This window comes from Mycotypha africana (assembly GCF_025528875.1).
Source record: "Mycotypha africana strain NRRL 2978 chromosome Unknown BDF20scaffold_11, whole genome shotgun sequence".
Classification (NCBI taxonomy): domain Eukaryota; kingdom Fungi; phylum Mucoromycota; class Mucoromycetes; order Mucorales; family Mycotyphaceae; genus Mycotypha; species Mycotypha africana.
The window spans coordinates 909,917-921,713 of NW_026515735.1; the positions used below are offsets into that span (position 1 = coordinate 909,917).

General features: G+C 39.3%; 7 protein-coding genes across 7 annotated transcripts; 3 read left to right on the top strand and 4 right to left on the bottom strand.

Annotated features, from left to right (window-relative positions):
* Positions 1–361: 361 nt before the first annotated feature.
* On the top strand, positions 362–2,099 carry BDF20DRAFT_893730 (uncharacterized protein). Its single transcript, XM_053082370.1, has 3 exons — positions 362–1,125; positions 1,206–1,577; positions 1,651–2,099. Exons 1-3 carry the CDS (start codon positions 740–742, stop codon positions 1,946–1,948), a joined length of 1,056 nt encoding a protein of 351 aa, XP_052932432.1. The 5' UTR covers positions 362–739; the 3' UTR covers positions 1,949–2,099.
* A 1,624-nt stretch (positions 2,100–3,723) lies between these two features.
* On the bottom strand, positions 3,724–5,526 carry BDF20DRAFT_150743 (uncharacterized protein). Its single transcript, XM_053074802.1, has 5 exons — positions 5,331–5,526; positions 4,983–5,227; positions 4,807–4,886; positions 4,668–4,743; positions 3,724–4,585 (listed from the first exon to the last, which is right to left on the bottom strand). Coding segments are annotated over exons 1-5 (927 nt in total). The 5' UTR covers positions 5,333–5,526; the 3' UTR covers positions 3,724–4,061.
* A 191-nt stretch (positions 5,527–5,717) lies between these two features.
* On the bottom strand, positions 5,718–7,166 carry BDF20DRAFT_151027 (uncharacterized protein). Its single transcript, XM_053074803.1, has 5 exons — positions 6,985–7,166; positions 6,498–6,897; positions 6,256–6,407; positions 6,085–6,176; positions 5,718–5,991 (listed from the first exon to the last, which is right to left on the bottom strand). The coding sequence occupies exons 1-5, from the start codon at positions 7,002–7,004 to the stop codon at positions 5,789–5,791; spliced, it is 867 nt and encodes a 288-aa protein (XP_052932434.1). The 5' UTR covers positions 7,005–7,166; the 3' UTR covers positions 5,718–5,788.
* Positions 7,167–7,173: 7 nt separating this feature from the next.
* On the bottom strand, positions 7,174–8,356 carry BDF20DRAFT_893741 (CAP Gly-rich domain-containing protein). The gene is made up of 3 exons (XM_053082371.1): positions 8,093–8,356; positions 7,780–8,020; positions 7,174–7,687 (listed from the first exon to the last, which is right to left on the bottom strand). Exons 1-3 carry the CDS (start codon positions 8,183–8,185, stop codon positions 7,302–7,304), a joined length of 720 nt encoding a protein of 239 aa, XP_052932435.1. The 5' UTR covers positions 8,186–8,356; the 3' UTR covers positions 7,174–7,301.
* Positions 8,357–8,457: 101 nt separating this feature from the next.
* Positions 8,458–8,832, top strand: BDF20DRAFT_827236 (uncharacterized protein; the record flags this gene model as incomplete). The annotated part of the gene is made up of 3 exons (XM_053078145.1): positions 8,458–8,530; positions 8,625–8,711; positions 8,786–8,832. The coding sequence occupies 3 exons, from the start codon at positions 8,458–8,460 to the stop codon at positions 8,830–8,832; spliced, it is 207 nt and encodes a 68-aa protein (XP_052932436.1).
* Positions 8,833–9,932: 1,100 nt separating this feature from the next.
* On the bottom strand, positions 9,933–10,266 carry BDF20DRAFT_893749 (uncharacterized protein). The gene has a single exon (XM_053082372.1). The coding sequence runs from the start codon at positions 10,239–10,241 to the stop codon at positions 10,065–10,067; it is 177 nt and encodes a 58-aa protein (XP_052932437.1). The 5' UTR covers positions 10,242–10,266; the 3' UTR covers positions 9,933–10,064.
* Positions 10,267–10,439: 173 nt separating this feature from the next.
* Positions 10,440–10,649, top strand: BDF20DRAFT_804624 (Homeodomain-like protein; the record flags this gene model as incomplete). The annotated part of the gene is made up of 1 exon (XM_053076472.1): positions 10,440–10,649. A coding segment is annotated over one exon (210 nt), but the record flags the coding sequence as incomplete, so codon positions are not given.
* Positions 10,650–11,797: the final 1,148 nt, after the last annotated feature.

Consider the following 11,797-nt stretch of genomic DNA (forward strand, 5'->3'; position numbering starts at 1 on the left):
ATATGGTAACCAATCAAATAACGCAGTAATAGATACCAGTAATCATAGTGGTAGTAATAATGAAGCTATGACGTACTCGACAAATTTATCTACTCATTTTATGCCCGCCGATTCACAGCAACGTGTCACTACTACTACTGCCACAACTGCTACCCATAAAGCCTCCATCAGTAACAACAACAACAACAACAACATTAAGAGCATAAGCACAGAAAACGCAATGCCGAAACCCATAACAGGAATTCATTCTAATTTTGCAAACCATATTGATATCCCGTCAATCACTATACCTTGTTGCCAAGAGAACGGCACTTTGAACAATAACACTGCTGCTACGGCTGCTGCTGCTGCTGCTGCTACTGCTGCTGCTACTGCTGCTACTGCTGCAGCACAGGCACAGAATCAACAGTCTTTTTCGCAAGAGCAGCAAGATTTTATAGTAGACTACAATAATGCCGCTGCTGTTACTGCCGCTGCCTTCACAAGCATACCCAACGCAACATTACATAACAAATTACTAGCTACACTACCTCCTAAAACATTAGCATCAGCTGAACGGCTTTTATCACCAGCAAGATATGCTCCAATTACACCTCCATCAACACGAAGTAACATAGGATCTACAATACAACAATCCTCCTCTCTTAACCATTACGTATCACCCAATTATATTAGTGTATGTAGCAATAACCTTCAACCTTTGAACAGCAGTAGTAACATAAAGTACACGGACGGTAGTATGAACAGCAGTAATGGCAGAAGAACTACAGGCTCAAATGCGCCAGCAATAGCCATATCTGTCCCTACTACAGTAATTTTGAATAAGACGCAGAACGCACAACAGCATTACTATAACACGTTTCAACTAAGCACCCCGAACAGTACATTATCATCAGCATTTTTACCTTCAAAATCACCAACCACAAAGAAAAAATATAGCCACGGGGAGAGGATAGACAGCAACGGCAGCAAACCGAATGGAAATAGCTCCATGCTGCCGGCCACAAGTATGCACACTAACAATGAAGATAAAATGATGGTTTGCAGTAATTGTGAAGCAACAAGCACGCCATTGTGGAGACGATCCGCTGACGATAAAATTTTGTGCAATGCTTGCGGGTTGTAGTAAGTAACAGATGTTTGTACAGGTTTTGACAAAGGCTAAATTTTATACTCACTGAAATTCTTGCAACGAATTAACTCAGCTACAAGCTACATAAAATACCAAGACCCAAAAATATGAAAAAGGACACCAACAGTCAGAATAATTCACCGGATCAAACGGAACGTATGGAAATGGATGAGGAGCATACAGCTGAGCAGCGCCAGCAACTTAAGGGTCTCAATTCAGCATCGCCATTATCAGTCTCACCAACGGCAGCACGACCCTACCACCGACGAAGTAAACAATTTGAGAGAAAAGAATTACTGCAAAATGCCGACGCTCAACAGCAATCGCAGCAATCACAATCACAGTCACCACCACAGATTATATGCTCCAACTGCAAGACAACAAAGACCCCTTTATGGCGTAGGGATGTTCAAGGTGCGCCTCTATGTAACGCTTGCGGACTATAGTAAGTTGTTTCTTTATTGTGGTTAAGCCGTGAATGACTCCTCTTTTAACGGAAGTATCTTTTTGTGTTTTAGTCTAAAACTGCACAATGAAATGCGTCCTCTATCTATGAAGACAGATGTGATAAAGAAGCGACAAAGAACAGAATCACTCATCACTTCAGCAGTATCTCACGACAACTTAAAAAAGCCTCGATATTACGATCAAAAATCGCTTTTTTCAGCAAGGAACAGTGATGGCACAATAACGCCAGCTTACAAAAATGCTGTAACATCATTGCCCGGTACGGGTATATTGATGATGACAACTAATATGAACTCCAACAAAACATCTTCTTCTACCTCTTCGACCACTACAACCTTCTCAACATGAAAAACAGAAGGGTAGTATTTGCTCAAGAGCCATTTTATATTTCACCTCACAACCAAAATTAATGTATTCCAAAACCTATTAATAGATAAAACTCTATGACCGAAAAAGAAAAATATGTTATTCTTCTTCTTTTTATGACCAAAATAACTGTATAGTATTTTAATAAAACTGTAAATAAGTGTTTTTATACCTTTTGTATCTGGCTTGCTACATTCCAGAAATTTCTAAGTGACATTCTCTGTGAAATCAGTAGCGAATCGATCCCAGGTGGGGAAGGGACGTGAAGAAGAGCTATTTCCGGATCATCGAACAGTGTACATAAAAAAGGAAGTCTTTCAATCTCATCTGATGGATAGGGTGAATGTAAATAGTCTAGACTATGGATGATAGGACGAAGAAAGAAATATTCAAATTGGACATGTGTGTATAAACTATCTGCATCCATCGATAATACGTTCTGCACATTATTAGTCATCTATTTTAAGTGTATGAATTGTGAATCAAACTATAGCATTTCTCTGAAGCGGCAAAACAAGAGTCCTAAAGAGAAAAGAGGCTTTCTAAATCACCAAACTATTTCTTATACTGCTCGATTACTAATACAGTATCATTTCCTTCAATTAAGTATTCTATTGGCAAGGATTTTCCTAGACACTGGGTTGGCATCAACGTCCGTTTTTTTTGCGATGCACTCAGTGACATATGCTTTTTTCCAGTAAATTCTTGGTCTACCTGGTTGGCTAAAGCAAGTTGGAGAGATTTAACTCTCTGAATACATAATTGTAGGTTGAGCGCTTTTCGTTGTAATGATTCATATAGACGAATGACTGAAAGGGAACCCAATGATATTCTGATTTCTGTGCCACATGCGCCTGGTTGATTATTATATCCCTTCATGGGCTGGTATATATTATCGAGACGAAACAAAGGACCGTGAATTATGTCTAGCCAGAAACCCTTTTTGATAAAACTGGTAAACATTCTGATGCGTAAATAAATTGTCAAGGTTTGGACATGCAAAAGCGGAAGAGAATATATTTAAGAACATCATCAAAACGTTATACCCTTACAGAATTGCAGTAGCAAATGAAATTTTCCATAGGGTTCTTATTCTATTATCTTAATAACTGATCATGTAACGCGTATGGATTATGAAACGCTTAGTCGCTTTTCACATCAGCCAGGAGGAAGAGAAGTTATGGAAAGAGCGCTTAGAAATATTGAAAACTTTGCAATATGGGATAAATGGCCCCTATGTTGAACAGAGCCCTTTAAGACGGTTTAATTCTCCCAGCAACAAAAGGATAAGTTGGAAAGCTTGTCTCGGATGATAATGAGTCCATATCTAATCCAAGAAAATTGTTAAGTTCGAAATAACATTTATGAACGGCATCCTGAAAGATCCAACCCTAAGTGCTGTAGTTACTTTGAGAACATTAATGGAGAGGCCCCACAAGTTCTAAAACGACTAAAATTTAGTGCTAAGCTTTGTAGTTATAGATTGTAAATAAAAGCTAAAAGAGAGCCATCCGTTGAGAGTTAAAGTGCTGGTTTTATAGGTGCTGTAATTGACACTGACAATGACACCGTATTCGCCCGTTCAGTGAATTATAAACAATCTCATCACCAGTAGATTAGCTTTGATAGTAACTCATCGTTGGGCATCTGACCATTGACTTCTCTTTTTTTTTTTTTCGCTTCTCATTCTGTGTCTCTTTACATTACCTATTTGCATATTAAACTCTATACCTCGCTCGACCGCTCTATTTGGCTACTCGTATTTTAGTTTTTGGGCCCAGTACTTCATTTATCCATACACTCCAATGATTGTACTCTGTTGTATAAGGGCAGCCGTGAGCATGACTATCACTACCACTGTGTACCCGTCTATTTCATCATCATTCATCACAACAGTCAGTTCACAATAGTGAAAGATCCGACGATATATATAGTATATATTTATTTTATTTTTTTTTTCTCGTTTTGTTTATTCCATATGGATATGATTATCCTTCTGTTAGTGTGATTGATATAAGCTAGTTTGGCTTTTCACTTATATTGTTGCGTGTGGTGTAAGTTTTGAATCTGTGAGGCTGGGTTATAAGCAATTCTCTTAGCGTCTGCTACTTCCACTTCTGCGTCGGGAGAGGGATCGGCTATAGGAGCGAGATCTGCTTCGTCGGATGGATCTGCTTCTTCTTCTGGGGGAGCGACTGCGTCTCAACGGTGTTCGGCTTCTTCTAGGAGATCGACTGCGGCTGAGTGGTGATCGACTGCGACTTCTGCTGGGCGTCAAGCTTCTCGAATAACTTCTGCTGCGTGAATAACTGCGTCCGCGGGAGTAGCTGCGGCTTCTCGAGTAACTTCGACCGCGAGAATAGCTACGTCTGCCGCGAGAATAGGATCTCTTTCTGCCTCTTGAATAGCTACGGCTAGGAGATCTGGATCGGGAATAAGAATAACGTCTTCCACGTCTTACGGGTGATCGTGATGGAGAACGAGAATAGCGTCTGCCCCTTCTGTCTCTCATGCCACCACCACCACCGCCGCCACCGTAACGACTGCCACGTCGTGCCATTGGAGGTCGAGGAGGGCTACGCGCGCTAGGACGTCTATACGGTGAAGGGGAATAACGAGCTAAGGAAAGTCAAGTAAAAAAAACATATCCATTAGTCTTGACAGAGACAGCACGCTCAACTTCTATTTCTACAATCTATACCTCTTCTTGGAGAAGGTGTACGCTCGCGGTGTTTGGGTGCCATTACACATGATAATCTCTTACCGTCCAATTGGGCCTAACACAAAAAAAAAGTCGCTTAGTTCAAGTTCGTTGTTCTTGAAAATTGCTGTCTCCTTACATTATCCATATAACTGATAGCTTTATCTGCTTCTTCTTGTGTTGCGAAATCAATATATGCTTTAGCTTTATTGGTGTTTACTGTTTGTTGAGAAAAGAAAATATAGACACTCGTTAAACAGTGATTGTTTTTCTCAGTCTTTGTTATTGTTCTCTCCCAAAAGGAGGGTCACTTACAAAACTTGTTCATAGGAAACTCTAAATCAGTGATGGTTCCAAACTGACAGAAGATTTCTCGCACATGTGCCTCCGTAACATTGCGCGTCAAGTTGGTGACCAAAATCGAGTGTAAGTGCTTTGGACTCATGGATCGTGCTGAGCCACGTCGTTTCGCAGATTTTGGTGAGGGTGAACGCGAGCGTCCTTTTGAACGTGAGCGAGAGCGAGGAGAAGGTGATCTAGAGTACGATCTGGGAGAACCCCTATTGAGCAATAACGGATGAATAATACATGCGTCAGTATTCGTTTAGTAATGGGTGTGTTTCCATTCATCTACAGTCTCAGCTTATAACTGTTCAATCGTACATTGCGCTTTGCTTTTTAAAAGATGTTGAAAGTGGGTTTTATTGAAATTTCTTCTAACTCCAGAAAATATAATTTGAGAAAAAATAAAAAAAGAAGCGTCAGAACTTTTTCGAACGAAGCGGGTCCGGAATTTCTGTTGGAACATCATTCCAAAGTCACTTAAGCAGCAACCTGAAAGAAGAGAAAAATAGGGATGTTACACTTGTTGGAAGAAAGGGCAAAATAATAGCTTTATTTATTCAGGCAAGAAGATTTATACACAGGCTGGGAAACGTCTCCACTATGATACTATTTATATTTTTTTAAATAGATCGTAATGATTGAAATGATAGCGTAAGAGATACGTAGTATGGTCAAAATATACATGTGGTAAGAGTGCTTTGAAGCAACTCTTTTTTTTTTTTTTTCCTTTTTTAAAAATATGTAATAGTAACAGATAAGGAAACACAACAAAAAGATTAGAGATCGTCATAAGTAGTTAGGCTTCGCTGAGGTATAGTGGCATCTACAGGAGGAACGGATGGAGCTAAGCTGGCTGAAGTTGTAGGTCTTAGCGTGTGATTATCATAGCCTGCTTCTTGCGCTAAGAGACCATCTTCATCCTGCCAAGGCACGTTACCAAACCCAACTTTATTTCGTTCGGGTATTTTGGCACGGTTCACTATGAGAGGGTTCGATATTAGAGGTTAGAGTGACTGATGTTGAGGCTGTATGTTTTATAGTCTATGCTATTCCCAGATGGTGTGTATCATACCTTTTATATGCCCGGAACCCACCAATGCGCCATTCATATTTTGGATAGCTGCTAATGCTGATTCCTTGCGCTCATAAGTGATGAATCCATAGCTATAAATGTTATTGAATGCTTAGCATCTGCGTATCATAAACACAACCTTGATAAAAATGCAAAAATGCCACTACGTACTCTTTTCCTTCGACAAGTCTTACGCTTTCTAATGGTCCAAACCGTGCAAAGATACTTTTAAGGTCACTCTCTGTCACGTCTTTCAGTTCTCCTACGTATATTTTTGTAGCATAAAATTCTGTATCGAGATATTGCGCTGCCTCAGAATAGACCTAATGTGGAAATGAAGGGATGAATGGACGAATTGATAACACAGCCCTCGCATTCTGTTTACAATATCGATTCTTTTCTGTTGTACTCACGTCTGCTCCTCTGCTGCTGCTGTTGTGATAATAAGGACGGTGGTAGTATCTATGACCAGCACCGCTACTACGACGACGTCTGTACCGATGGCTACTGTGATGACGATAGTCATAGTCATCGTCAGAATCGGAGGGATAGCGATGGCGTGATCGCCTTGGAGATCGGGATCGAGAACGGGATCGCGAGCGTGATAGTGAACGTGATTTGTGTCTGCTGTGACGACGGCTGCGATAAGTATGTCTGTCTTCACGTCCATCTATTTCACTTATCTCAGGTCGTGTATTTGAGTCGATGGTTGCCTCATCAGGCTTTTCTTTTTTGAATTTTGCTCTACGACGTATGACTCTTCCAAACTCGTCTAATTCTTCCTCTTCTTCTTCCATGTCATTTTCTAGTGATCTACATGGACTCAAAGTTGTGAGCAGTAGAAAAAAAAGAAAAAAAAAGACAACCTTTTTGAACTTTTTCTATTTTCAAAAATACTACCTTTTGCGCTCTTCAGACATTTTGAAAGGAAGTTATATTCAAATTAGTTTACTATTCAAATATAGTTTAAAAAGATGTAATAAAAATTGTAATGCACACTCAAATTACTTTAAAAAAAGTAGTTTTGCTTGAAGCAATGAAACAAACTGTCAAATAGTAAGGCAAAAAAAATATTTTTGCTGCCTTTTCTTTTTTTTTTTTTTTTTTTTTTTGTATTGAGAGATCAGTGACTTTTTGTTTCCGTTTTTGGTATATGAAAGTGGGTGGGGAGGGAAGCGTTTCCTTTCTTTTGGTTTTTTTACGGTCTATCATTGTTTTTACATTTCTTCCAACTCATCGTCCGTTAACAGAATGTCTTCTTCTGGAAAGTCACCTACAGTAACTTTTGTTGGACGCACAAATCCGCCATAGTTTGGAGGGCATTCAAAATACCTTTCTCCTTTAACGGTTCCATCGTTTTTACCCAAGGGCTCATCGTACTGTATACCCACCCAAATTCCTGGCTGAAATTTGGTAGTGCCAATATACTTTACAGTGCCTCGCTTTTGTGGGGCTTGAGGATCTGTTGATACTTCACAACGGTCGCCAACATGGATGTTTTTTGCAGCTTCTTGGTAGGACTTTTCTAATGCATCTTCTCGAGCAGCGGCCTCATCAGAAAATCGGCCCAATTTGTTACGCTCTTTGAATGCTCTTACAGTATCTATGGGTATCAAAAATAGACACATAGTGGTTGGTAAACGATGGCACTTTGTGGGTGGCGAGGGGGGGGAGCTTTATTTATTGAAGAATCACCTGAGCGTTTCTCGTATTCTTCGTTTGAAAGTTCGAATTTCTCGACTAAAGAGACGTCGGTATATTGATTCTTTACGCGATGAGGGTTGGTGTCGATAACAAGGATGCGCATATAATCTTCTACCGGATAAGCTCCCAACATTTTGTCGTCGTCGTCCAGCGAACATAGTAGTTCATCTTTTCTGTAGAGTTGTATTTTTTGCGTAGAGTAAGGAACACCTGCGATGGGTTCTAATTTGTACTGTAATAGTTAAATTTTTTTTTTAATGTGAAGGCTGTTCAGGATGGTCTGTCCCAGTCAGCTCGTTTGTACCTTCAATTGTGAAATGGTGAGGCTTTTGTCAAAGCGTCTCTCGCTACTGACTTTTTCTTCCTGTGTATCCACGAACAAAGTGACGATGGACATTGTATGAATTGGAGTAATCAAAGAATAGTAAATGAATCTACACGTTTTTTGGGCTTTTGACTTGGGAAAAATTATTTCCAAAATTTAGAATGCTTGACGTCATCGCTTAAGCTGTCGTCCACAGACAAAGGCCATCCAGAGGAGGAGAGTGTATTTTCAATTCCAGGAAAGGTGGGGTAGTATTTGAGCAAATAACAGATTATTTATCGATTGTCCCTCATTCTTTTTTTTTGCAAGCTACATTAAAATCGGCCATCAGCCCATTCGTCCCTATGTTTCAAGCGTTACATCAATTTGCCCTGAGGAAACCAGCGATCTTTTGGTCTTGTGTCATTGGAAGCATTGGTAAATAACCCTGTCCATTTTTGTCAGTCTATTAAAAAAGCATGGCCATCAGCGGAAAGATAACTTATTCGTTTCCTTGACCCACCTTTTGAAGGCCCTGTCATGGTTTTCACGGTCCCTAAAGTCAGACGCGAGTATTTCGGCTTTCAGGGTTATGAGACTCTTCCCATCACCTATCCTCGTAAGTATAAACATAAAGAGAGAGAGAGACGGCTGTAGTAGAGAAAGGAGTTATAACAAAAAAATTGCTACTAGTTCCCAACCGACCCCGTAAGCCTACCACTGGTTATGAAGACCCTTGAAGAGACTAGTATTTCGTCGAAAAGACCGCAGAAAACCTCCCCAAATACCAGAACGAAATGATGATATATTCATTCAATCAGCTCGTACAAAAAAAAAAAAACCACAAACACGCAGAATTTATAAATAAAGCAAATCTCGAGAAACGACAACCATGAGCAGTAGCTACTGTTATATTTTAGACAAGAGGATCTTTAAACTGGAATGAGCTTCAAAAACAGTTCTCGTTACAAAACAAACAAGAATAAGCTGTGCAACCCAGTTTTCCGTTTTTTTCATATCAAAATGACTTGCGGATCAAAGATGGTCGTGAATAGGAAAGAAAGCCCATCTTTCTATGCTTTTCCTTTTTTCTTTCTCAGTGACTCGTAACTATAAATTGTCGATGGTACCTTTTTTTCCGACACATCCGTTCAGAGACGTTAAAGAACGAAACTGGCTTTTTGTCAAGTCTTTCACATTGCCCAACAAAATACCACAGCAAATGACTACGAAAAGAGAACAGGTATTTTTTGGTCTTTGAAGACGTTGTCTTGTGATTACGTATCCTACACATCAGAACATTCAATGATAGAGCTGTCATTGCAATGGCAGGTTCAATAATGTGATTTAATTGATGACCAGCACATCAGTTGATGACATCTTGTTAGATGTTGTGGTTTAGCTTATAGAAGAAAAGAATTTTTAACCATTTTAAGCTATGGTTTGAAAGGCTAACCCAAAAAACCATAAAAAAAAGGAAAACCCCTATTTTCTTTTTCCGCACGCACTCCATTCGGCTTTATTCCGATAAAATTAAAAAAAAAACGGCAATTTTTTATGCTCCCCCTTTAAAGAAAAAAAGAAAGTTTTTTTTTTGTTATCACGTTAAAAATGGGGGTTTTTTCTTTATTCAATTGTCCTACCGAATAGTGGGTAATGCACTGGTCGGGCATGGATGAACCCATCAAAAAAATTTTCTCTTGAGAAAAATCTTTGACTATCCTCCGCGCCCTCCCTCAGACCCCTTCTCCGTCGTCACGGGATAGAAAGATGTATAAAAGGGTAAATCATTTCCATTTTATGGTTGACTTTTTTTTTTTTTTTTTTTTTTTTTTTTTTGTGTGTGTGCAAAAATATCATTCAGTTTTTTGATTCCATTATGCTTTCTGTGCGAAACATGCTCACGGACAATTTATCTAAAGAGGAGCACAAACAATACATACGTCCATCCATATTAAATATCTCTTCGTTGCTATGTTCCAACGACAACTATGACGACGTGAAGACAGCCAGCTACAGTAGTTCTTTCTGCTCCAACTATTATCGTGACAGTTATGGACAAACCAACATTTATCTTCAGGAACACCATGAGCATCACTGTTACGCACAGCCACCACAACAACAAGACAAGCGTTCGTTCAGCGAACATGTGGACTCATGCAGCAGCAGCAGCAGCAGCAGCAGCAGCAACAGCAGCAGTAGCCGTAACCGATCTTCATCCTTACCTTCATTGACAACACCTTACCCATTATTAGACAAGCGCTATTGTCGATCCTCAAGACAACATCAAATTGAATCCAGAAAGATTGAACAAGAACTGTTACAGCAAGCCGCCGCTGAACGATCACAGGAACAGCAAACCAATTTCGTGCCTCTCAAAGCCAAAAGAAGACGCGCTTCTTCGAAACAGTTGGATGTATTAAACAAGGTGTTTGAAAGAACCGTTTTCCCTTCTACGCAACTAAGAGCTGAATTAGGTCGTCAACTGGGTATGAGCCCTCGTACTGTTCAGATTTGGTTCCAAAATAAACGCCAGGCGCTTCGTACAAAAGAGCGTTCTGCTTCAGCAAGTCCGTGCACAAGTAGCAGAGAAAGTTCAGCGTCACTTGAATAAGTCTTGATTTTTTCTTTCATTATTTCGCATTTGTACAAAATTTACACCTACGCATCTATCTTTCCACCTTTTTTTTTTCCCTGTAATATCTAGTACTTTTGGTTTTGATTCCCAATGGCCCATTCCTTGTAAATTTTTTGATCCTTTCTCTGGTCCCTTCATCTTTTTGCCTTCCATTTTTAATCCCCGCAAATGTCCTGTATACTTCTTTTGCACATATACCAAACCCCTTCCATTTTATTGGAGCATGAATAAAAAACTATTCCTTCTGAGATACATTCTAGAATGAAAGCTTTTATTTTGTTTTTCCCTTTTTACGTGACAATATTGGGGGCAAGTCCTTTATAGAATTAGGACAAGCTAAAACCATTTGTTATTCATCAGGGCAATTGTTTTAGTCATAGAAAAAAAAAAAAAAAGTTTATCAATCATCTCGATTTTCATTTTTACAAGTGAGCTGTCAGTTGAAAATAAAAAAAATTACTGAAATAGAGGGTATATTGAAAGCGGACCATTAATTGGTTTTTTCCCTCTCTGTTTGGGCGCGTTACTCTTGCATATAATCATTTCTACGTTTCTTTTTACTTTCCTTTTATAGAAGCACGTGCAGCTGCGTCCCAAAAAAAAAAGGGAAAAAGTTGTAGTACTTTAACCAAGGCCCTGTACCAAAGCCCTGTGATGGCAATGTTTAAGATTGGGTAAACTGCTCTGATTTTAACAGAATAAGGTACCAAGAAAGGGGGGTACTCACCTTACTAATCCTTCAGTAATGCGTTTACTTTTTGAATGAAAAAATTTTTTCTATGAAACGAATCAAACTTTGTCAAAGCCAGAAACAAGAAAGCCCTTATTTTTTTACGGACGTACTACACATACAGACAAAAACACAAGCACCGCTGAAACCAGCAACTATACTTACGTCGAGCTTATTAAATTTCGGACCTTTTTTTTCTTTTTCTTTTTATTAAAAAAGGGAAAGTAATAAAGTAATACATCCTGCTTGCTTGGTTTCAACAGATAAACGAACATAATCATCCCATTGGTTACAATAAACGCGTCTGGTTAACTTGTCTACAACATTTGATCCTTGG

What these genes read in the sequence shown, in the direction of transcription:
- BDF20DRAFT_893730 (XM_053082370.1), top strand. Translation starts at nt 740, where the DNA reads ATGAACAGCAGTAATGGCAGAAGAACTACAGGCTCAAATGCGCCAGCA. An exon ending in TGCAATGCTTGCGGGTTGTA is followed by an intron (nt 1,126 to 1,205) that starts GTAAGTAACAGA and finishes GAATTAACTCAG; the next exon opens with CTACAAGCTACATAAAATAC. An exon ending in TGTAACGCTTGCGGACTATA is followed by an intron (nt 1,578 to 1,650) that starts GTAAGTTGTTTC and finishes TTTGTGTTTTAG; the next exon opens with TCTAAAACTGCACAATGAAA.
- BDF20DRAFT_150743 (XM_053074802.1), bottom strand. An exon ending in GTTTCCTATGAACAAGTTTT is followed by an intron (nt 4,887 to 4,982) that starts GTAAGTGACCCT and finishes CTCAACAAACAG; the next exon opens with TAAACACCAATAAAGCTAAA. An exon ending in TACACCTTCTCCAAGAAGAG is followed by an intron (nt 4,586 to 4,667) that starts GTATAGATTGTA and finishes GACTTTCCTTAG; the next exon opens with CTCGTTATTCCCCTTCACCG.
- BDF20DRAFT_151027 (XM_053074803.1), bottom strand. Translation starts at nt 7,004, where the DNA reads ATGTCTGAAGAGCGCAAAAG. An exon ending in ATGTCTGAAGAGCGCAAAAG is followed by an intron (nt 6,898 to 6,984) that starts GTAGTATTTTTG and finishes GAGTCCATGTAG; the next exon opens with ATCACTAGAAAATGACATGG. An exon ending in GCAGCAGCAGAGGAGCAGAC is followed by an intron (nt 6,408 to 6,497) that starts GTGAGTACAACA and finishes TTTCCACATTAG; the next exon opens with GTCTATTCTGAGGCAGCGCA.
- BDF20DRAFT_893741 (XM_053082371.1), bottom strand. Translation starts at nt 8,185, where the DNA reads ATGTCCATCGTCACTTTGTTCGTGGATACACAGGAAGAAAAAGTCAGT. An exon ending in TCACCATTTCACAATTGAAG is followed by an intron (nt 8,021 to 8,092) that starts GTACAAACGAGC and finishes TAACTATTACAG; the next exon opens with TACAAATTAGAACCCATCGC. An exon ending in AGAATACGAGAAACGCTCAG is followed by an intron (nt 7,688 to 7,779) that starts GTGATTCTTCAA and finishes TGATACCCATAG; the next exon opens with ATACTGTAAGAGCATTCAAA.
- BDF20DRAFT_893749 (XM_053082372.1), bottom strand. Translation starts at nt 10,241, where the DNA reads ATGTTCGCTGAACGAACGCTTGTCTTGTTGTTGTGGTGGCTGTGCGTA.